At 38.2% G+C, this 23,136-nt stretch overlaps 1 protein-coding gene across 1 annotated transcript in view; it reads left to right on the forward strand.

Moving 5' to 3' along the window:
• The first annotated feature begins 16,923 nt into the window (after nt 1–16,923).
• Nucleotides 16,924–23,136, forward strand: part of LOC127948680 (protocadherin-7-like) — a 33,716-nt gene continuing 27,503 nt past the window's right edge. The window contains exons 1-2 of the mRNA XM_052545305.1: nt 16,924–20,387; nt 20,999–21,715. Of these exons, the coding sequence (XP_052401265.1) occupies nt 17,817–20,387; nt 20,999–21,715 (3,288 nt within the window). The 5' untranslated portion in view covers nt 16,924–17,816. The remainder of the gene's footprint in view (nt 20,388–20,998; nt 21,716–23,136) is intronic.

The raw sequence follows: 23,136 nt of genomic DNA on the forward strand, positions 1-23,136 counted from the left end.
GTGCGAATTTTGATTAATAATATGTTCTGTGATAAATAAATAAAACGCCATGTGGAATAGCCGATTGCTGACTGTCTTTCCTGTTATTGTTATCCTGCAGTGTTAATTTAGTCGGATGACTGACGTTATTCATTGTCGGGAGTCACGACTTCTAGGTGCATTTAAAGGGGCCGGGGGCTGTGTCTGTCATGTGTGAGCCGCTGCAAACGGCTTTTAATTTTTGGTAACGCATGAGTACTCTAACGCGTTACTTTTATGAATAGGTAACGCTGTATCATAACTGATTACTTTTAGTTGATGGTAACGTTGTAACCTAACTAACTACTTTCCAAAGTAACTATACCCAACACTGATTATCAGAATTTGTAACTCTTGTTTTGTCCTCTGTCTATATATGCTTTCCAATGCAAGGTTCATAAGATGTACCTTTGAGCTATTTCAGAGAACTGGTTTGTCATTGGTTGATCTATGTTCTCTTCATTAGTGAAAGTCTTTACTGGATGGAATATTTATACAATCAGAAATTATTTAGTCACACAGCAGGCAGGACTATTTAAAATTAACTGAACATTTAAATAATAATAAAAGAATAGTGAAAGTCTTCAAAGTTGTACTTTCACAGTTCATGGCGAATTTCCAAAAAGTATATTTGAAATGTGTAGAAAATATTCTTGACCGTTTATGACAACTACATCAACCATTTTGCATTGAATGACTTACATGATGAACTAATGTTTTGAGGTGTGAGACTATTGCACAGAGAGCTATATTATACATTTTGAGCATAGCGTGACATTAGTAACTGATAGTGTAGGAAACCGCAGATAAACGTACATAATCAATTGCAGGAATGTACAAAAGCATTCACAACTTGTTCAAAAGAATGGAAAACTGATTTTATTATTTATTTACAAATGACTAGATGATGTGGAGGTTATACAAGCAGTTTTGAGAATTTCATTTCTGAATTGAGAAATACACCAAAGCGACTGAGAAAAACTGTAATATATTTTAAATGTAATCTATTCCTGTGATGGCAAATCTGAATTTTCAGCAGCCATTACTCCAGTCATCAGTGTGTTACACAGTCTTTCTGAAATTATTCTAATATGCTAATTTAATATATATAGACACATTAAAATAAAATTAGATGTCTTTTATAAAGTTTCTCATCTGTGTCCTTTTTTTTTTCTGGTCAACATTATCAGATAATGTTCCTGAAGGTCGTTTTCACTCCATATTTGTCACAGTCATGGACTTCTAATCTCCTGTTCCTTTTGAGTTTTCCTTATTTGGTCATGTTCCTATTCTTGTTTAGTTAATTGATTACTCCCCTCCTGTTTATGTTCTTCTGATTACTTTCCTTGTGTTTATAAACCCTGTCTGTTTAGTTCTTGGTTGTCGGTCCTTAGAGTAGCATATAGTAAAGTAAAGTCAAGTCAAGTCAAGTCAAGTCAAGTTATGTATGCGTTTGTTCTTTGCAGTTGTTATGATTAAAAAGCTCACTTCTTTTGGATTCCCGTGTTGTACCCTCTCCTTAATGACACATACTGTTACAATATTTCAGCTTGTATGAATTTAGCAAGGCAAAACAGGCTTATATATATATATATATATATATATATATATATATATATATATATATATATATATATATATATATATATATATATATACAGTATTGTTCAAAATAATAGCAGTACAATGTGACTAACCAGAATAATCAAGGTTTTTCGTATATTTTTTTATTGCTACGTGGCAAACAAGTTACCAGTAGGTTCAGTAGATTCTCAGAAAACAAATGAGACCCAGCATTCATGATATGCACGCTCTTAAGGCTGTGCAATTGGGCAATTAGTTGAATTAGTTGAAAGGGGTGTGTTCAAAAAAATAGCAGTGTGGCATTCAATCACTGAGGTCATCAATTTTGTGAAGAAACAGGTGTGAATCAGGTGGCCCCTATTTAAGGATGAAGCCAACACTTGTTGAACATGCATTTGAAAGCTGAGGAAAATGGGTCGTTCAAGACATTGTTCAGAAGAACAGCGTACTTTGATTAAAAAGTTGATTAGAGAGGGGAAAACCTATAAAGAGGTGAAAAAAATTATAGGCTGTTCAGCTAAAATGATCTCCAATGCCTTAAAATGGAGAGCAAAACCAGAGAGACGTGGAAGAAAACGGAAGACAACCATCAAAATGGATAGAAGAATAACCAGAATGGCAAAGGCTCAGCCAATGATCACCTCCAGGATGATCAAAGACAGTCTGGAGTTACCTGTAAGTACTGTGACAGTTAGAAGACGTCTGTGTGAAGCTAATCTATTTTCAAGAATCCCCCGCAAAGTCCCTCTGTTAAAAAAAAGGCATGTGCAGAAGAGGTTACAATTTGCCAAAGAACACATCAACTGGCCTAAAGAGAAATGGAGGAACATTTTGTGGACTGATGAGAGTAAAATTGTTCTTTTTGGGTCCAAGGGCCACAGGCAGTTTGTGAGACGACCCCCAAACTCTGAATTCAAGCCACAGTACACAGTGAAGACAGTGAAGCATGCAGGTGCAAGCATCATGATATGGGCATGTTTCTCCTACTATGGTGTTGGGCCTATTTATCGCATACCAGGGATCATGGATCAGTTTGCATATGTTAAAATACTTGAAGAGGTCATGTTGCCCTATGCTGAAGAGGACATGCCCTTGAAATGGTTGTTTCAACAAGACAATGACCCAAAACACACTAGTAAACGGGCAAAGTCTTGGTTCCAAACCAACAAAATTAATGTTATGGAGTGGCCAGCCCAATCTCCAGACCTTAATCCAATTGAGAACTTGTGGGGTGATATCAAAAATGCGGTTTCTGAAGCAAAACCAAGAAATGTGAATGAATTGTGGAATGTTGTTAAAGAATCATGGAGTGGAATAACAGCTGAGAGGTGCCACAAGTTGGTTGACTCCATGCCACACAGATGTCAAGCAGTTTTAAAAAACTGTGCTCATACAACTAAATATTAGTTTAGTGATTCACAGGATTGCTAAATCCCAGAAAAAAAAAATGTTTGTACAAAATAGTTTTGAGTTTGTGCAGTCAAAGGTAGACACTGCTATTTTTTTGAACACACCCCTTTCAACTAATTGCCCAATTGCACAGCCTTAACAGCGTGCATATCATGAATGCTGGGTCTTGTTTGTTTTCTGACAATCTACTGAACCTACTGGTAACTTGTTTGCCACGTAGCAATAAAAAATATACTAAAAACCTTGATTATTCTGGTTAGTCACATTGTACTGCTATTATTTTGAACAATACTGTATATATATATATATATATATATATATATTATTTATTTATTTATTTATTTATTTATAAACAGGGCAGTATGAGGAGAGGCAGGAAACAATGGGAGTTGAAAGAAAAGCGGGACCAGGAAAGTACCTTGAGCCGGAGCTCAAATTGCAGGGCTGCACCATATGTCCAAGCACAGGCCACAAGGCTATGGTTTCAAAGCAGTGTTTAGCGATTAACATTTGAAAGCTTTGGTCCCCTTCATTAGCATTGCATAGAAAAATAATTCAGTAAACAGCTTTAAATGAAAGTAAGTTAAAGATGAAAGAGTTTTCAGTGGACTGTCCTTTTGAAGTAATCAGATTTCAAGGTGTATGAAAGCTGCATCTACTGACAATTAAATGTGATTAAAATGCACAAATTATATTTAAAGAAAGGCAACTATTAGCCAAAATTATTTTATGAATTTTTCCAACTCCGAATTAGTTTTTACAGGATATCCAGGATTATCTGCTTTGATCTTTAAGATGTATCAGTTGATGCAGTTCACCAAACTGTTATAAATGATTTGTTCATTGATCCAGTTTTTGAATTCAATTAACTGACTTGGAAAAACTATCAAAGGCTCCAGTAGATTTGGAATATATAGCATACAAGTTGGATAGCCTACTTTTATGCAGCTTTAGTGCTGTTTTTAACACTTGAACCCCCCCCCCCCCTCTCTCACACACACACACACAACCTAACTGCATATAAAAGAACTCTGTGAACAGTCTTTAAATGAAGTTGAGTAAACGATTAGATAATTTTCATTTTTGAGTGAACCATTCTTTTAAAGTAATTAGATTTTATGGTGCATGAAAGCCCCATGCAATGATAATTCAAGTGATTAAAAAGCTCAAATTAGATTCAAAGGAAGAGCACTATTAGCCAAAATGTTTTAGTTTTATGTATTTTACTGACTTGGTATCTGTAAGATAACTACAGTCACGCAGATACCTTCAGAGAACATTTTTTCTGCTCTACGTTACAGATCTGTGCTATTAGCTGTTTTATGCCAAGTCAAGCACTGGGCTGTTCTGAAAATAGAGCAATTAGTTTGAACAAGTGTGAGGAAGGATTGGGATAAAAGGTGTGAGCTTGAGCTTCAAGTGTTCATTAAGAGTGTGCTTTTGCCCTGCAGCTACAGGACAGGATCATGCACCATCTCAGCATCCATCAGTGTGCTTGGGGCGAGTGCTTGTGTCTGTAGAGGGGTGTTGGGGGTCCGACAGAGAGCACTGATAATTGCGTTTGTGTATATGTTTATGTGTGGGTGTTTGGGTGCGTGGATCTGTGAGGAAGTAGTTCTGGGCTTCTCAGAAAAAGTTTCTTTGTGTGTCTATGTGTGAAAGAATATACAAGGATGAAGTACATGGATGTGCGTGATGTCCCCGGGTTTAACATGATCTAATATCACACAAGAGCTCACAGTCCTGCTGAAAACACCAGATCAGACCAGCATGAATGGTTTATGCTTGATGCGTATCCATGAACATCAAGATTTCAGATTCAATTTTTGCACAAATTTAGAAGTAAATGTGTATCTTCTGGTCCTGTAACTGAGTGCCATTTAACATTTTTTATTATTATTAAAATTTTCAGTTAATTTTAAATAGTCCTGCCTTCTGTGTGACTAAGGAATTTTTGGTTGTACAAATATTCCATGCAGTTTAGTATGTCCTGATGCACAATTTGCATTTAAAAAAAAGAAAGAAAATAGAAAAATTCAGGTTAAAATACTTTTTAGATTACCATACTGAAGGACACATCCACTTCCCAAAAGTATTTCATGTCAGCTGCAGTTATGCTGGTTAGTGCTGATTTGGTGCTCGTCCAGCAAAACTTGTCCTTCTGGTGAAGCTGCTTAAGCTTTAAAAACAAGTGTGAGTCTAAGTGAACTGGTCATCTAGTTTCATTATTAATAAATGTATTATTAGAATTAATTTCCATGAAATAATATAAGTACCGTAGTTAATAAGCTCATTTTCACATGAGTGATATATGACACTTAACTTTTGTAACATTTTATTCTTCTTTAGATTCATGTGCGCCATTTTTTACACACATTCTGAATACAAATATTTAATGGAGGTAAATACATATTCCTTTAGGGTTAAGGTACTAGTTAAAAGGCCTACAAGGGACATCACCATCTAAACAAAGCAGATTTGCTTGTCTTTTCAGCAGTTCAAGCACTCCAAAAATCCTATTTTTAAATCATATCTTTGTTTTATTTTTTCCTGTGAAAAAAAAAAAAAACTAAATCCATGAACAAGATAAATGTGCCTGTGAAGCAAAATTGCATATTAATATGTGTTTTTGGAGAATGTAACTTGACTACAAGTGTTTCTTGTCTTGTGCCGCTGGCAGATTTTTTCCCCACCAATGTTGTTAAAATTTAGTGAGGTTTATTACACAAATCTGCCAGGGGAAGAAGACAAAATACAGTTATATTCAAGATACATTCTCTGAAAATAAATCTTAAAACTGCATGTGCTTTTGTTTGACTGGTAAATATTCCTTTCAGACTGTATATTCTGGAAAACAAGACAAATATAATGATTAGGAAATAGTTCCATTTCTACGAACGTACTAATACATCTCACAATTTCTTTCTCTATTTCCTGTTCCCCAAAGCTAATCACAATGTTTCCGCTCACATAGCACATTTGATGCATACTGAAACCAATGAAGTGGATATAGCCAGTACATTCAGCCAATTCGCTGACCTTTTAAAAGAGCTGAAGCTGTCCACTACTTTTATTTTGCTTCATTTGCATGGTTTATATGACAGATTGAAAGCACACACAAACAGGGGTGTGATGATTCACTCAACTCAACTCAGATTCGATTCATGATTTTGATTTCAGAATTCGATTTGATTTTTTTTTTTTTTTTTTGATGATGAGATTTGAGATGAGATTTAAGACAAACTGTTAATTAAATGTGTCCTTTTATTATAGCTTGGACAAAATGCTGCACGTTTCTGTGCATATTATTGCTTTTTTGTTGGTTTTGATTGCTTCTATTGTCTCGTCGCTTTTGGATAAAAGCATCTGATAAATAACCAAAATTACATCTAATCTAAATGTCACTACCAAAACTAAATTGAAATTTTAAAACAAGACCCAAATCAAATAAATAACACAAATAAAATAAATATCTTCCTATAAACAAAATATGGCTTTGTGTGCTCTTTGCATTTCTAACTTTTGAGGCAACCATGATCCAAACACATATGCCTCATACGTGCAATATGGGCAGATTTTAATATAAATTAGAATGTATAATTGTGAAATTTTAAGGAAAAACAGAATGGTTTGACTTCGGTTTTGTAAAAAAATCTGCATGAGATGCAGATTCACTCTCTGCCAGCAGGTGGCGCTTAAAGCATTTCCTTGGTTTCTGCTGTAAACAAATCAGAGTTGCATTTATGTACTTTAATATGCATTCTACAGAGGCAAGATTAAAAGATACCATCTAAACTTTTCTAAAGACAGTAAGTTCCCTTCAGACAACCATTCATATAAACTCCTACCCCTAATTGAACTGCGATTTGTTTTAGATTTCATTGAATTTAAGTAGACAGTATAAAAACAATAATACAATATTGTAAATAAATTTAAATAAATGTAAATTTATTTATTATAAATTTAAATAAATAAATTACAAATTTATATAAAAAAGAAATTACTAATTTCACAGTTACAAATAAACAATTACTTAAATGAAAATGAAGTGAATTGTAACACAAGAAATTCTGGGAATGTTTTTTTTTTTTTTTTTTTTACTGTACATTTTAAAATACTTATAACTTTAAAAAAAAAAAATCCAACATTTTGAATTTAATGGGACCTTCCTGTACAATTACATGAAGTATACCTTTAGTTTAATCGTTATAATAAGGAAACTTACTGTTGTGCACAGTTAGAATGTATTTTTATATTATTTTACTGTTAAGATGACTATCAGTTGTTTTGTGAAGGAAAGAAAAAAGAAAGGAAGAAACAGAAAACAGAAGTGGGGTGTGGGGGTCTAAAGATCCTGGGAGACATAGCTGCAGGGAAAGAGAGAGAGAAAGAGAGAGAGAGAGAGAGAGAGAGAGAGAGAGCGCACAGACTAAAGGAAAATGGAGAGGGAGTGAGGGAGACTTTGATGCAGCTGTGAAGGCATAATTTGATCTCCTATGCCACCAAAACTGAGACATGGGGCATGAAATATTTATTTGAACCAACAATCAGCAAAACCAGAGACGAACAAGAAATACAGACAGACACTCGGTCTCTGAGAGGACGCTGCTGACTGTCAAAGAAATCTCTGCACTTTATTTGCCCATATTTGTTTTGATTATTCAAATGGTTAGAGCCATGAACACTTCGCTTAAGCCATGTAGTTTTTGAAATTATATGCACTATGTATATATTTTTGAGGGCTTGTTTAGTACAGTTAGAATTATTAGAATTAGCAAATATTGAATGCAGTGATATTGAATAATTGAAGCGATATTTTACCTTGTGTTCCTGTATTTGTGTGTTCATGGTTCTTGGGGATTTGTGTGTGTGTGTGTGTGCGCGCACACACTTAATCATTAATGATAGGATGTGTGTTTACACCCACTAAAGCCTTCCTGTGCCCTTAAAGATCTGAAGGTAATAACACCATCCATCACCTTGTGTAAGTGTGTGTGTGTGTGTGTGTGTGAGAGAGAGAGAGAGAGAGAGAGAAAGATACAAAAAGGGAGAGCACATTGGCTAGTCAGCATACACCCTCTCCAGGCGTTCTGTAAAAATAAAATAAAAATAAAAATAAATAAATAATCATTATGTTGGGTCTCATAAAATATTAAACTCTTTTGAGACCCCTAAAAATAAAGAATTCTATGTATGGCATTTTAATAAAGCAGTGAAATTTGCAGACTTAGGGTTACCAAAAAGTTGGGCAAACACAATAAGGAGGAGGAATAGCCCCTGTGTGTGTGAGTTAGCTGAATGTCACTTTTAATAATACAGGCTGAGAAATATGCTAAAAACCAACAAACAAATGTAAACATATTGAAGCCTGTTGTTCCCTCCAAATAAAAATAAATTAATAAATAAATGGAGAAAAGAAAAGAGAAAATGAGACACTTTGCTCTGAAAGTTGATGAAACGAGTTATTTTTTAAGAACTGGAACGGAAGATGATGGGGCACATTTTATAGGTGAAAGTCACTGATCTACGTATTTTTTTCTTCACTTCTGAGAAATCTGTTAAGTGAACATCACTGAATGTGACCGATGTGTAAAATCAAATGCTCAGATCTACATCTCAGAATTATTCATGAGGAGGTGTGGTCTTGGACGTGTGTTTCATGGCCCAAAAGAAAATGCAAGTCTTCCAGAACTACTTACTCTCCATCAGTGAAGGGAATCTGTGAAGTGTTTGTTTTTAACATGCTTTTCTTGTTTAAAAGAGGTTTGAGAATTATGGATAGATGGACTGGGACTCATTTGATACATGAATAATGTTACTTGTATGTTCAGCATCACAAATGCCCTCCATCCTTTCTATGCAGGTTCACAAGTCCACTCACTTACATTTGGGAAAACTGAAAATGTATGCCAAATGCAAAAAGTGCATCCATACAAATGCACACATGTTGAGTTTCATTGTTTTATGGGGACATTCAAGCAACATAATGAATTTTGTACTGTTTAAACTGTATTGTCTATCTCTTTACCCTAACTGAACCCCTCACACAAAGCTTTCAGATGTTTTAGGTCATTCTTTAAGAATTATAAGCAAGTTTTCTCATCGGGACCAAAAAATGTCCCCACATGGTTAAAAATTACTGGTATTACTATACTTGTGGGGACAATTGGTCCCCAAAACATAAAAAAAATACCAGGACCACACACGCACAATACGCTTAAATTACAGACAAATGTGTGCCTCTGTGCATTTTTATTGTGGATATTGTGCATGTGTATTTATTTATTCATTCATTCATTCATTCATAGTTTTGTTGTTGTTGGAATTAGTTATTTAAAGGGTTATTCCACCCCAAAATGAAAATTTAGTCATTAATCACAGGAGTTTTTAAATCATAACCGATTTCTGAAATCTGGTTCCAGCGCACACATAAGGAGAATATTTGCAGATTATCTTCCCTCGAATATTAAACATGCACACACTACAAGATTTGAACATCATGGCACATCACACACTGCAAGATATTATTAAGATTATTATGCCAGAGGGAGCGCCTCACGTGATCTCACGCAGCAGATCGTCACTGATTGTATTTTTTTTTTTTATGCTAGCTTTGTGCTTGGTGCATTCATATGGAGGCGATATCACTCAAGCAGTTCTCTTTCTCCTTACAGTTTTGATGCCTTTTTTCCACATTATACAGACAGTTGTGTTACTACAAAATGTCAGGAAACAGTTATCTCCTCCATCTCCACTATCCAGCGAAGCCGCACATCAGCTGTTTTGCAGTTTTGCGCAACGGCTTTGAAAGTACTGACGTAATCATATAGCCATCATCATCCCGATTTAAATCCTAAATATCAAACATGTTTGATAATAATCGGGGCTGCCCCGATTTGTGTGCGAGCAGATTGGGAGGTGCGAGATTCGATTGGTGAACGCCTCATATTACCAGATAATCCGCGCTGAACATTAGGATAGATCGAAGGTGCTCGACGAGATGTTTGCTCCGATTCTCGGGAGGGGGTAATTGGGGCTAAATGGGGCTAAATGGGGCTAAATGGGGCTAAAAATCCTGTAGTGTGAGCCGGGCTTTACCCCCATGTCGTTCCAAACCCGTAAAAGCTCCACTCATCTTCAGAACACAATTTAAGATAATAAGATTTATATATATATTTATAATAATAAAATGTAAGATTTTTTCGATGAAAACCTGGAGGCTTGAAAGTAAATAGTGTCAAGGTCCATAAAAGGTATGAAAAGTCATCGCCAAAATACTCAATCTGCCGTCAGACGTGCAATCTGGGTTATATGAAGTGATGGGAAAAATGTTTGCAAGCTAAGAAAACAAAAATAATGTATTTATTCAATAATTCCTTTGTCAACTGTCTCCTCTGTGTCACTCCATATCACTGTGCTGCGTATGCTCTACTGTGTCAGCTGTGCCACAAGGATGCGCTGTTTTATTTAAAATCAAAGCTAAATACGACATGGGGGTAAGTGATTAATGACAAAATTTTCATTTTAGGGTGGAGTAACCCTTTTAAAACAAAAAAGCTAATTTTACAAAATGCCCTGAATATACCTCTTCAAAATAACGAGTATGTTTACACTTCATGAGATTAAAGGTATATATATATATATATATATATATATATATATATATATATATATATAAAGAAACGTACTTCTGTAATCATTCTTTATAATCTTTATAACAATTCTATCTTTATAACATTTAAAATGAGATTGTCCACATTTTATCATGCCAGACGTCCTTATTTGTCCAAAAAATTGTTTCGATTTGTATAATAGAATTATGAAGTACATTATATGCATTTTTTAGAAAATGTTCTTATTGTTTTAATTCAATAATTTATTTAATTAAAAATAAATTAAATTGCAGTTAATAAAATTAATGCATTTTGAGTGGAATATAGCTTGTGCTATGACTATTAATGGAACAGTTTAAATGTACTGTGCATCTTGATAGATCAAAGTACCACTGCACTAATTTTAATGCATAGCACGACTGGCAGCCTCTTTTAACTTCCGTAAAAACGGATTTCCTGAACTGCGTCTACAGCTTGTCTTAACAGATTTACATGTTCCATCTGTACTAAGCATTACAAGCATGCATGTTTGTGCTGCCATTTTAAACAAATTATCTGGTCACTCCTTGTTTTCTGCATTAAGCAGATAGAAATAATATGTTGTCACTGTTGCAAAAAAAATGCTCCTGTGTTGATAGCTTTTAGCACCTCGGGTGACAAAATGTTGTTGACAGTTTTCTTCAAACTAAGTATACAGCTGAGAGCCCTAATGCTGAATGCTTTGTATAAATTTACAGCAGTCTTTCACTGTATTAATGTACTTTCATGGATGTGTTAGTTGTGTTGTTTACATAACAAACCTTGAAACTAAAATTGTATTTTAGAAATAGCATTGAACAAATGTGTTTTTTGTAATAAGAATAATTTTAAATGCATATACTGTTGTGAAGGAGATTAGAGTAATACAGTTTTATGCTGCCTAGTTTGAAGTTCTCTTGGGAAAATTGGAAATCACGATTTTTGATATGATGTGCATTTAATTGGATTTTGTTGGACGAAAAGGAACATGTTTGGCATATATATATATATATATATAATTATTATTATTATTATTATTTTTATTTTATTTTTTTTATTATTTTTTTTTTACTTCAGGACATGTAGCTTTTTTAACGATGATACAACCAAATGAAGAGCAAAAGATTTGTATTAGTTGCACAAGTGTTGTTTATGAATGTATCTGATCAATTTTTGTACCACAATTGAGAACGATAGGAAATGTGTTTGGTCTCAAATGTTTTTAAGGGATTTTCTGGGTTATTTTCATGTTTAAGGGACTGTTCATCCAAAAAAGACAATTCTATCATCACTTACTCACCTTCACATTGTTCCAAACCCATATGAGTTGCTTTCCTCTGTAAAATGAAGGAGATGTCAGGCAGAATGACAGCTTCAGTCTCCATTTACTTTCATTGTAAAAAAAACATTCATTGGAAAACAGACATAATCTAACAAATGGTAACTGCGGCTGTCAGTCCCCAAAGTTATTAAAGACATCTCCTTTTGTGTTCTGCTGTAAAATAAAGTATGTCATGCAGGTTTGGAACAACATAAGAGTGACTACAGTAAATGATGACAGCTTTTTCATTTTTGGGTGAACTATCCCTTTAATGTCTTTCTTTTATAGACCATTGTCTCATATGTCTACAAAACTAGTAATATTTTCTTGCACACTTCATTTCTACTCTTCATAAACAAACTGTAGTAAAACAGTTTGACCTTTACCAACTAGCTTTAGTCTCGAACCTTCAACTGATAAAACAATTGAGTTGATAATTCAAGGGTTCATAAAAAAAAAAAAAAAAATGTAGTAGATACGAAAGGCTCATAAAAGTTTCATTCAAGTACTTAATACAGCTTGTGTGTTATATTTGCAATCTTCTGAAGCTGTACAGTTACTTTCTGTGACAAAGACTGGAATTCATCATCCACAAAAGACAAAATTGAACACATTTATAGTAATGCAATTGCAGTGGAGGCCTAGCAGACAAGTGGCCCAGATGGTTTAGAAATATGAAGCTTGCATTCTTGTTAAATAACTTTGTGCATTAAGCACAAATACAAGCCATATAAGCAGTGCAATTCCTGGTGACCTGGCACAGTTACCAAGCTAAAATAAACAGGTTTATTTTATGAGCTGTTCGTGATACATGTATGAGCTAAACTGATTTTTTTTCTGTGTGATCTTTTCACAGGCAGGGTTTATAAGCGATTGTACCACATGGTTTATAAGTGATTTTGTCTCCCACTAACGCATATAAAGTGTTCTGATTATACTGTACCTTCAAAAAAGTGTTTTATTTGCATATTTTAAATGTTTCTTTATAGTGCTACATGCTTGTCTGCTAGGCTTTTATTATATAGGTGTACTTTCTCATTCATCTATACACACCGAAAGGTGATTCAAAAGTATTGACTGTGGTAAAATAAGGTCCATGGCTATAGGTGGACAGTGTCTGTCCAAAAGAAAATCTATAAAATAACCATTTTAGCTTAGTTTAGCTAATATTTAGTTTGGTAAATAGTGTTTTAATGTTAAGAGTGAATATGAGGTGCTATCAGGAACCTTCAGTCCTGTATGTTGCTGACTCTGATCCTTTTTATTTAAATAGCATGCATACCTAGTTTTGTTAAACAAAACTTTTAGTCAAAGCACTTTTCCCTTCAAAATTTATTTAAATTTTTTCTTCTCATATCCTGACTTCAGTGTCCAAATGTCCATTTTAACACCACAGTTTTAAAGTGAAATCTCAGTTAGTGAAGCGAGTTGGGACTGGATTAGTCTTAAGGTTATTTTCTGCTCTTTTCTGTATTTTCATTAGCCCCCTGCTTTCTTCTGCACTCTAAAAACCACTGGTCATTTTTTCTGATGTTTCTTCATGTTAAAGGTGGTTATAGCTGTGGTTAATCTGACTTTGCTGCAGCCTGGAGTTGAAATGATGGTTTCGTCTGGTCAGAGGAGAACTGGCCCCCTGACTGAGCCTGGTTTCTCCCAAAGTTTTTTCTTCATTCTGTCACCGATGGAGTTTTGGTTCCTTGTCACTGTCGCCTTGGGCTTGCTTGGGGACAATACATTTATAGCGGTATCATTGACTTGATTGCAAATGATTACAAAGATACTATTTAAACTGAACTGAGCTTGATAATGACATCACAGAATTCAATGATGAACTGCCGTTAACTGTAATTTTGCATTATTGACACTGTTTTCACAATTAATGTTGTTCGATCTGTTTTTTTAAAGAATAAATAAAGGTGACTTGATTTTACTTATAGAGCATTTTAGGCCTCAATATTTTTTTCACTTTTATTTCTCAGTAATAGGTTTTCACACAAGGGTCTCATAAGAGATCATTCCTATATGTTCCGTGTTTCTTCTCCAACAGAGTTTTCAATTCACTTTGCATTTGCATTGCATGTAAGTGAGTAAATTGCCTGTTCTGTTGCTTTAATTTTAAAATGTAACTATGGAAACTATGTTAACTCTCAAAGTGAGTAAGTTAAAATTGCACTCCTCCCCAGTTGTTTGCAAAATGGATAAAAATATCAAACTAGAATCCCTATAGGTTTTAATTAAACGTGTCTTATTTGACATTATAGTCATTACATTCCTGGTTACCTTCCATTACCTTGGTTAGAATCAGTCATATAAATATGCTCATTGAAAAGTTGCAAGTGTAAGTGTTTTTAAATAAACTATAGCACTGAGATTCTAGAGCAAGTGGCGAAAATGCCTCATAACCAGGCATGTTCTCAATTAATTGGCTTTAAGAAAACTCCTGTGAGGAGGTAAAAAAAAAATGCTAAACTGAAAAAATATAATGCAATTCCATGCAAACGTGCTTTTTACAATGCTGAAAACAAACATATCATCATAAAAACAAAGTACAAAAACACAGTGAACTAATTGGTGCTCCCAATACATAGGCAATTCCCCCAGCTCATTTTGCATGTTTAAAATTCATGTCCTCACTCCACGCATCAGTTAGAAGACGCAAGATTGCACAGCGGTGGGAGTTTGAGTCATGCACCTGAGAGAACGCCTTTTTGATGGCCACTGCATTAGTGGAGTAATAATGCAAATTAAATATGCTATAGCGCCTTTTAACTCTGAAACGAATCACTAACTTCCACCCCAAAGAATGCATCCGTGGGACAAAAAATTATACACATATCTATGATAAAATTTGATGCGTAGTCTTAAAAACACTACTTGTTTTGTCAATGAAAAAGACTGTTTAACATATTTTGTGTCATCTAATCTATCTATCTATCTATCTGTATATCTGTTTGTCTGTCTGTATATCTGTCTGTCTGTCTATCCACTGTCTATCTATCTATCTATCTATCTATCTCCTTCCTGTGTATTCTGTACCTTGCTTTTTGAGTGATGCTTTTGACTACTCTTTTGAATGAGGAAGATAAAGAATGTACATGTTATTTGCATTCGCAGCTTCTCAAGCAGATCAGGTAAGGTGCAGAAAAATATAAATGATCGCTGTATATTTTGGAGACTTATTTTAATGCTTTAAAGGAGAGGCGATATGTGCACATATCCTATCTCGTAGCCACGGGTGTGTTCGAGTCTGTTCTGCAGATGATAAAGTTTCACCGGTGGACTGTGTGCTAACTAGACTTACGCATTAACGTGATAGGTTAAAGATGGAGGGTGCTCACGGGACACGATCGCTGAATCCACTCTCCCACCCACTTCGACTGGGCGATTGATTGCAGAAGTGAAATCAAAACGCGCGCGGTGGAACAACAGAGGGCGCGACAAGCAGAGCATATACAGCACGCACATGCGGTGACGCCGGTGGAATGTTAACCAGCCCCGGTGCAGCAGCAGCAGGACAGCCGCGCCGCTCCTCCGCTCGCAACCTCCTCTGCTATCACCAAACGAGCCGAGATCGAACAGGGAAATCCTCCTACGTTAGTTTCAAATCACTCATTCCCACGAATCAAACGCGCGTATGTGACTTAGAACACGGGATGGAGAGCGTAGACGGAGAAGGGCTGCTTCTTTTGTTGTGTGACTGTAGTATTACGTTCAGCCAGTGCTGCATTGCGCTCGCGCATCCGCGTGGCTGTGGGGCAGCCCGTGCTGGGACCGAGAGAGAGTGTGTGCGATACATGCTCATTGTTCACAGGATGAGCGAAAAGCACTGCCGCATTCAGACAATGAGTACTTCTTCGTGATTCAGAGACAACAACAAAAGCAGTAAAGTGACAATATGTAAAATAATAATAATGATAATAATAATAATAATATAATAAAATAAAGAAGAAAACAAAGATTTTAGATTATATTGATAGCCTGATAGGAAATATAAAATAAAGAAATAACCTTAGCTATCTAACCTTTTGCCATCTATCTTTCTATCTATCTATCTATCTATCTATCTATCTATCTATCTATCTATCTATCTATCTATCTATCTATCTATCTATCTATCTATCTATCTATCTATCTATCTATCTATCTATCTATATGCACTTTTACATGTCTGTTTCACTGATTACTCTTCTATTTAAGGAAACCTTTTGTGGCCAGTGACCTTGACCTCGACCATTAACCTGCGACCTTTTACAGTATCCCTGTGTTCAACTTGATCATAGTTAAATGGTTTAATGAACAAAGTAGGATCTAACTTGAACACACCTGAATACATTCAAGACATGTCTTAATATTTTCGTGAGGGCCATAATGAGATGTCTTAGAAATGTCAGGTCCACTGTAAAAGACTCCGATGACCCTAGTTATTAACAGGCGATAAAACTGTTAAACACATAACCACTATCTCAATTACAAGACCACTCATTTGTTTACAATTTAAATTGTTGTTATGATTGCGTTATTTATTTTGGCCTATGCACACGCGCACACCACTTTAAATGCTGTATTTTATAGAGTTTTATAGGTCTGTATTTTATTGCAAACGCTTTTCTCCCACTTTTTTTTTTTTTTTTATCTCAACAGATAAATGCATTTCACCGTCAACAAGTACTGCTTTTGCTGTGTTGATACACATTTGTCAAAGAAACTGACTCAAACGAAATGGTTCAAATGGTTTAAATGTCGGTTCATATAGGACACTGTTGTGAATTTTGTTTTAATTAGTTGTTCTGTTTTTACACAAGTGCTTCATTGGACTTGTCTTGTTGTATCAGTGTATTTTTTGCTTCTGATGCATTTTGTTTTGTGGTCTTATGCAAACACACCCCCTCTATATGCGCTTTTAGACTGGATAAAAGGAAAGCGCGAGTTCCTTCGAGACACTCGGTCTCCCGTTTCATCTGAACGGTCGAGTTACATAGCGAGGGAAGTGTTGCAGTGAACGGAGGGGGAAGAGAGAGAGAAAGAGAGAGAGAGATAGAGAGAGAGAGACTGCAGCATCATTTGAGGGACGTTCACATGCAGTGCAGTAGAACGTGCAGGTGAGGGGAGGAGGAGAATGCGGGACTTTTCCTCAAACACTTCACACACATCCACCACGGACTCCGGAGGAATTACTAGAGGCTTTTGTTGCTAGTTCTCTATCCTGCTCACCATCTTTCCATAAGTGGCTAATTTACGTGCTCTGAGAAGTCGAACTGAACAGCTTTTCTCTTTGTCAAGTTCGCGTAAAGGAATCTATAAGAGCTCGGCACGCGCGCGTAAGACTGCGGGGAAAGCTTTCCAATTCTCCTCTCGCTGTGGTTTAAGGTAAGAGAACATATAATATCGGGAAAAGACTTTAGAAAGCACTTTGGCTTATTCTCAGCCAGTAGCGCAAGCTCTGGGATGCGAATGTGAGAGCTGAATTCACAGACAGATCTCTTTTGTGTTCTACTGCATTGCAGTTTAAAACAGTGAAAGCGCGAGAGGAGACCTCGCTCCGCAGCATCTCAATGAGCCGGACAAAGTCATTTAAACTGCTCAAATTTGACTCCCGTTTACTCTTAAAAGGCACAAAGGAACATTCCTGTCCGTAAAAGAGCTGTAAAGACTTATCGCCGATGTCGAGCTCTTCACAAAGTGGATGTTTTATTTAATCGTGTTGAAAACGTGACCTGGGAATTAAAAGACTGCAGGAGAAAATAAGATTTTGCCGAAGGAAGCGTTTATAGAGATCAATCGGCGGCGAGTCTGCCTTGGACCGGAGGAAGCTGCAGATAGAGAGTGAAAGAGAGAGAGAGAGAGAGAGAGTCATGGGGAGCAGGAGCGTTGGCGCAGTGCACTCCGCGCGCTGCTACCTCGTGCTTATCCTGCAGCTGCTGACTCAGCTCCCGAGCACCAATTCAGTGCTGCGCTACCACGTGGCAGAAGAGGGGCCGACCGATGTGCATATTGGGAATGTGGCTTCAGACCTGGGGCTGTCCACCTCTGGGATCGGGACTGGTGATGTAACTTTCGCTTTGGAATCTGGCTCAGAATACTTCAAAATTGACAATGTCACTGGAGAGCTTACTACAGGCAGCAAGAGGATTGACAGAGAGAAGCTGCAGCAGTGTCAGATGATTTTTGATGAAAATGAGTGCTTTTTGAACTTTGAGGTGTCAGTCATAGGTCCCCTACAGAGTTGGGTGGATCTGTTCGATGGCCGTATTGTAGTCACAGACATCAATGACAACACCCCCTCCTTCCCTTCACCAGTACTGACTCTGTCTGTTGAGGAGAATCGGCCAATCGGCACACTCTATCTCCTTCCCACAGCCACAGACCGTGATTTTGGTCGCAATGGCATTGATCGCTATGAGCTAATCCAGGACAGTAGAGATGGGGGGTCATCTTTGCGGCGACCTGCAAACGGACCGACCAATGGGAACGGTGGTGACCGAAGGAGAGTGTCAGAAACAGGGGCAGGACCTGCCAGCAGAAGCAGTGTGTTTGAACTGCAAGTTGCCGACACACCTGAAGGACAGAAACAGCCCCAGCTGATTGTGAAAGGGCCGCTGGACCGCGAAGCACGCGATTCTTATGAACTCGTGCTACGGGTTCGTGATGGCGGCAACCCTCCCCGCTCCTCACAAGCTCTGTTACGAGTGTCCATCACAGACGTCAATGACAACAGTCCACGCTTTGAGAGAGCTGTGTATGAAGCAGAAATGGCAGAAAACGCCCCACCTGGCACACCTGTCCTGCAAGTGCGCGCCACAGACCGTGATGTCGGCGTAAATGGGCAGGTTGAGTATGTGTTTGGAGCAGCTACAGAATCAGTGAGGCGCCTCCTGAGATTGGATGAAGCATCAGGATGGCTGAGTGTTCTGCATCGCATAGACCGCGAGGAAGTTTCGCAGCTACGCTTCATCATCACAGCTCGTGACCGCGGCCAACCACCTCGCACTGACCGCACTACAGTTGTTCTGAATGTAAGGGATGAAAATGACAACGTACCCATAGTGGAAATTCGAAAAATTGGACGAATCCTTGTTCGGGATGGCGCTGCAATGGTTCCAGAGAACGTGTTGGTGGACACTCCAGTAGCATTAGTGCAGGTGTCAGACCACGACCAGGGAGAGAATGGTGCGGTTACCTGCACTGTTGTCGGCGATGTGCCATTCACATTGAAACCGGCGGGTGAGACAGCCCTAGCGCCTCCACCAGCCACGGATGATGCCTTTGAACGAAACAAAAAGAAATATTTTCTCCACACCTCGGCACTTTTGGATTACGAAGCTATTCGTGAGTATAGTGTCACTATCGTGGCAGTGGACTCCGGTAGCCCAAGCCTCTCTAGTAATAGTTCCCTCCTGGTACGTGTGGTGGACATCAATGACCATGCTCCCACTTTTGCCCAGAGCTTAGTGGAAGTGCATTTTGCTGAGAATAATGCCCCAGGAGAACGAGTGGTCACAGTAGTGGCTTCTGATGCAGACAGTGGTAAGAATGCAGAGATCGCATTCTCACTTGATCCATCTGTTAATGGAGCTTTTTACATTGATGCCGATAATGGTGATATTCGTGCCACTGGGGCACTAGATAGAGAGCAGAGGGAACGCTATGAATTTCGTGTAATAGCTCGAGATAAGGGCACCCCATCTCTGCAAGGCTCTGCTACTGTCATAGTTCAGGTCACAGACAGGAATGACAATGCCCCCAAATTTGTCCAGGAAGTCTTCACATTCTACGTCAAAGAGAACCTGCTCACCAATAGCCCCGTCGGCATGGTGACTGTCACCGATGCAGATGAAGGCGAGAATGCAGAGTTGAGTCTTTTTGTTGAGCACGATGAAGAAGAGGGTGGAGAAGAGGGCAAAGAGGGGAAGCAAGAAGTTTTCTCCATTGAAAATAACACTGGAACCATTTTCTCTTCAGCATCCTTTGACCGTGAGCGCTGTAGCACATACTCATTCCGTGTGCGTGCTGTTGATGGTGGAGAACCGCCACGGTCTGCCACCGCCACCATATCCCTGTTTGTCACTGATGAAAATGACAATGCACCATCCATCACATCACCCGCTAATGAATCATACACCCTCCTTCCACCCGCTAGTGGGGCTCGGACTGTAGTCCGCACAGTCTCAGCCTCCGATGGCGACACAGGATCTAATGCCGATCTGCGCTACGCTCTGGTAGGCGGAAACCCTTTTCGTCTGTTTGAGATTGGCTCAAGTAGTGGGGTCATAACCTTGGCAGAGCCCCTGGAGAGAAGACACAGGGGTCTGCACCGCTTGGTGGTCCGGGTCAATGACAGTGGCATGCCTTCCCTTTGTGCCACAGCACTGGTGCATGTCTTCATCAATGAGAGCTTGGCCAATGCTACGCTCGTGGATGCACAGGTGAGACACATCAGTGCAGCATTGCTATTTGAAATAAACACAAACAAAGGGTAATTCAATATAGAGAAAGAATTATAGTATGGAACATAACCAAATAGGAACAATAAAAGTGACAAGGGTTTAAACTGAATAGAGTCATTTTATTTTACATGAGAGGATGGAGTAGTGAAGTGAAGTCCTTGTCAGAAACTTACTCATAACTTTGCACAACTAGGAAATCCTAGCACGAAATAGCATTTTTCTTCTTCTTCTTTTTTTTAATATTGCTGTTTATAAATATTCATGCATCAAATTGCTGTTGACCCACATTGGATATTGGATAGAAGGAAACACATACAGATGGAAAGATGAAAGATACACAAACACACTCGCATACACATACAAAGTCACACTTGCCTGCGCAGAATAACCATGATTGAATATCCAAGCCTTGACATGATAATTGAGAAGTCTGGGCCTTGCAGTGGGGATGAATGTGTATGTGTGCGTGTGTGTGGTTCAGCAGACAGAGCTGTAAAATGAGGATGCAGTTATCAAAGGGCAGACACACCATTTATGACTTTCCATTTTTGCTCTCTCTCTCTCTGTATGTCTCTCTCCCTCTCACTCAGGTGGCCCGGAGTCTTGCAGTCCCTCTCTATATGGATATTGCAGGTGACCCAGACAGCGAGAGAGCTTTGGGTAAACAGCGCCTGAGCGTTGCCATCGGTGTCCTGGCTGGTGCTGCTGCTGTTATTCTGGTGATCCTTCTGGTTGTGACAGCACGACAGTGTGGGGCACAGGGTAAGAATGGCTATGAGGCTGGGAAGAAAGAGCCAGAAGAGGACTTTTTCAGTCCACAACCTCCCCCTTTGCAAGCCCAGGGCTCCCAAAATGAACGTGGGCGGAAACCACGCAGAGACAAGCGTAATAACGGTACTGCCAAATCTGAGCGTTCTTTATACAGTGGAATTATGACGGTGAATGGCTGCAGACGTGGGGGAGGCGATGAAGAAGAGGAGGATGAAGACGCTAGCAGTGCCAGCGAGAGGATTGCAGCACGTTACTGTGCAGCAGCTAACGGAGACCCAAGCAGTCCAAGACTAGGCTCAAGACGTCACCAATCAAGTCCAGATCTGGCCCGCCACTACAAGTCCAGCTCACCTTTGCCCGCAGTCCATCTTCAGCCCAACTCACCACCCGTGGAAGGCAAGAAGCACCAAGCTGTGCAGGAACTGCCCCCCACTAACACCTTCACTGGCAACGGCACCGGTAATGCAGACGCCATGTCACTCAGCTCAGACCAATGCTCCGATTACGGCTGCCAAACTGTCAAGTACAGCAAACAGGTAAGAACATAAAGATCTATGACTCTGCACCACTGCACCTTTAACAAGTACAAGCAGGCCATGTTCATCAAGTGTCTAAGAACTGTATTAGAATTGTACTATCATTTTGGCCAGCAAGTGTAACATTTACCCAAAATGTTACAAGACTTATCAGGACAAAAGCTTCAAGCTTGAACTAGATTTGGATTCCAAAACTAACCTAAATTCATTCAGTCCTGTGGGATATTCCTGTTTTAATATAGAAAAATGCTGATAGCCATTGGATTACCCAACACATTTTCTTTTTTTCTTTGAGTACACTGTAATAAGGTTTTCTAAGAAACAATTTGGTATAAATGGAAGCATAGTTTCCCCCTCAGAAAAAAAAAAGAAAAAAAAAAGTGTAGGATAATATTTAACATACATTAAGTCAACCTGTGAGATGTACTCACACTGTGAGACAAAAATCACAACTGTGGCGTAAGTAGCAACTGACATATATATTCACATTTCTAACATAATAAAGTTGCAATAGTGATATTAAAAAAGTCTCAACTTTGAGATATAAAGCCATGTTGTGAGATATAATTGCACAATAGGGAGATTTAAATAATGAGAGATAATAATTGTGTGATGTAAAGTCACAATTACATTTTAGAGTTGAAAACGGGCTTCTCTGGATATATAACACATCATTTTATGCAGTTAGGCGTAATATTTTGCCCATATCTTTTCAAAGGCTTTTGGATTATTTTGTAGTTCCAAGGTGAAATTAAGCTGATCTGCTTTTAGTGAAATCCCATCCCATCAAGAACTAAGGAAAAAGCAAAACTAGTTGTAGACAAGCACAAATGTGACAACTACAGCAGTCAGCCTGTACTGTTGTTGTGTTACTGCGTGTGGAGTGTTTAAGGTTATATGGTGCTAACTGCCTGCTCTCCTTTCCAGGAGTAGCTACTGAAAATAGACTGTCGAAGAGAGGAGAAATGTAACCCATTTTCTCTCACAGATCTCTTTCCACTTGCTCAGTCTCTCTCTTTCTCTCTTGCTTTCTATCATTCTCTCCATCATACTCCCCTTATTTCCATGTCTTTGACATTCTTTCCACTCCTTGCCTCGTTCTTTCATTTTCTGAGACATGTTTGGAAGTGTTAAATATAGAGCGGAATATATGTCTACCTGCTTTGAGCGGAACTGGCCAGTTTGTTTGACAGCATATGCATGAAACGCTTGAGAGAGAAACCACGCAGGCTTGCAGAGTTGTCTTTTTTGACTTAATCTGTCATCTTTACACTTTTATCCAGGTCATAGATTTAATGCAGCATATCCAAAATGCTAGCTTAGCACTTAACGGAAGCATTAAAAAAAGATTACCTGTGCACCCTTTGACAGGCGCTTTGGACTAAGCCTGAACCAAAGGGTGGCCTCGTACTATAGAGAGG

This window comes from Carassius gibelio, chromosome B1 (genome assembly GCF_023724105.1).
Source record: "Carassius gibelio isolate Cgi1373 ecotype wild population from Czech Republic chromosome B1, carGib1.2-hapl.c, whole genome shotgun sequence".
Taxonomy (NCBI): domain Eukaryota; kingdom Metazoa; phylum Chordata; class Actinopteri; order Cypriniformes; family Cyprinidae; genus Carassius; species Carassius gibelio.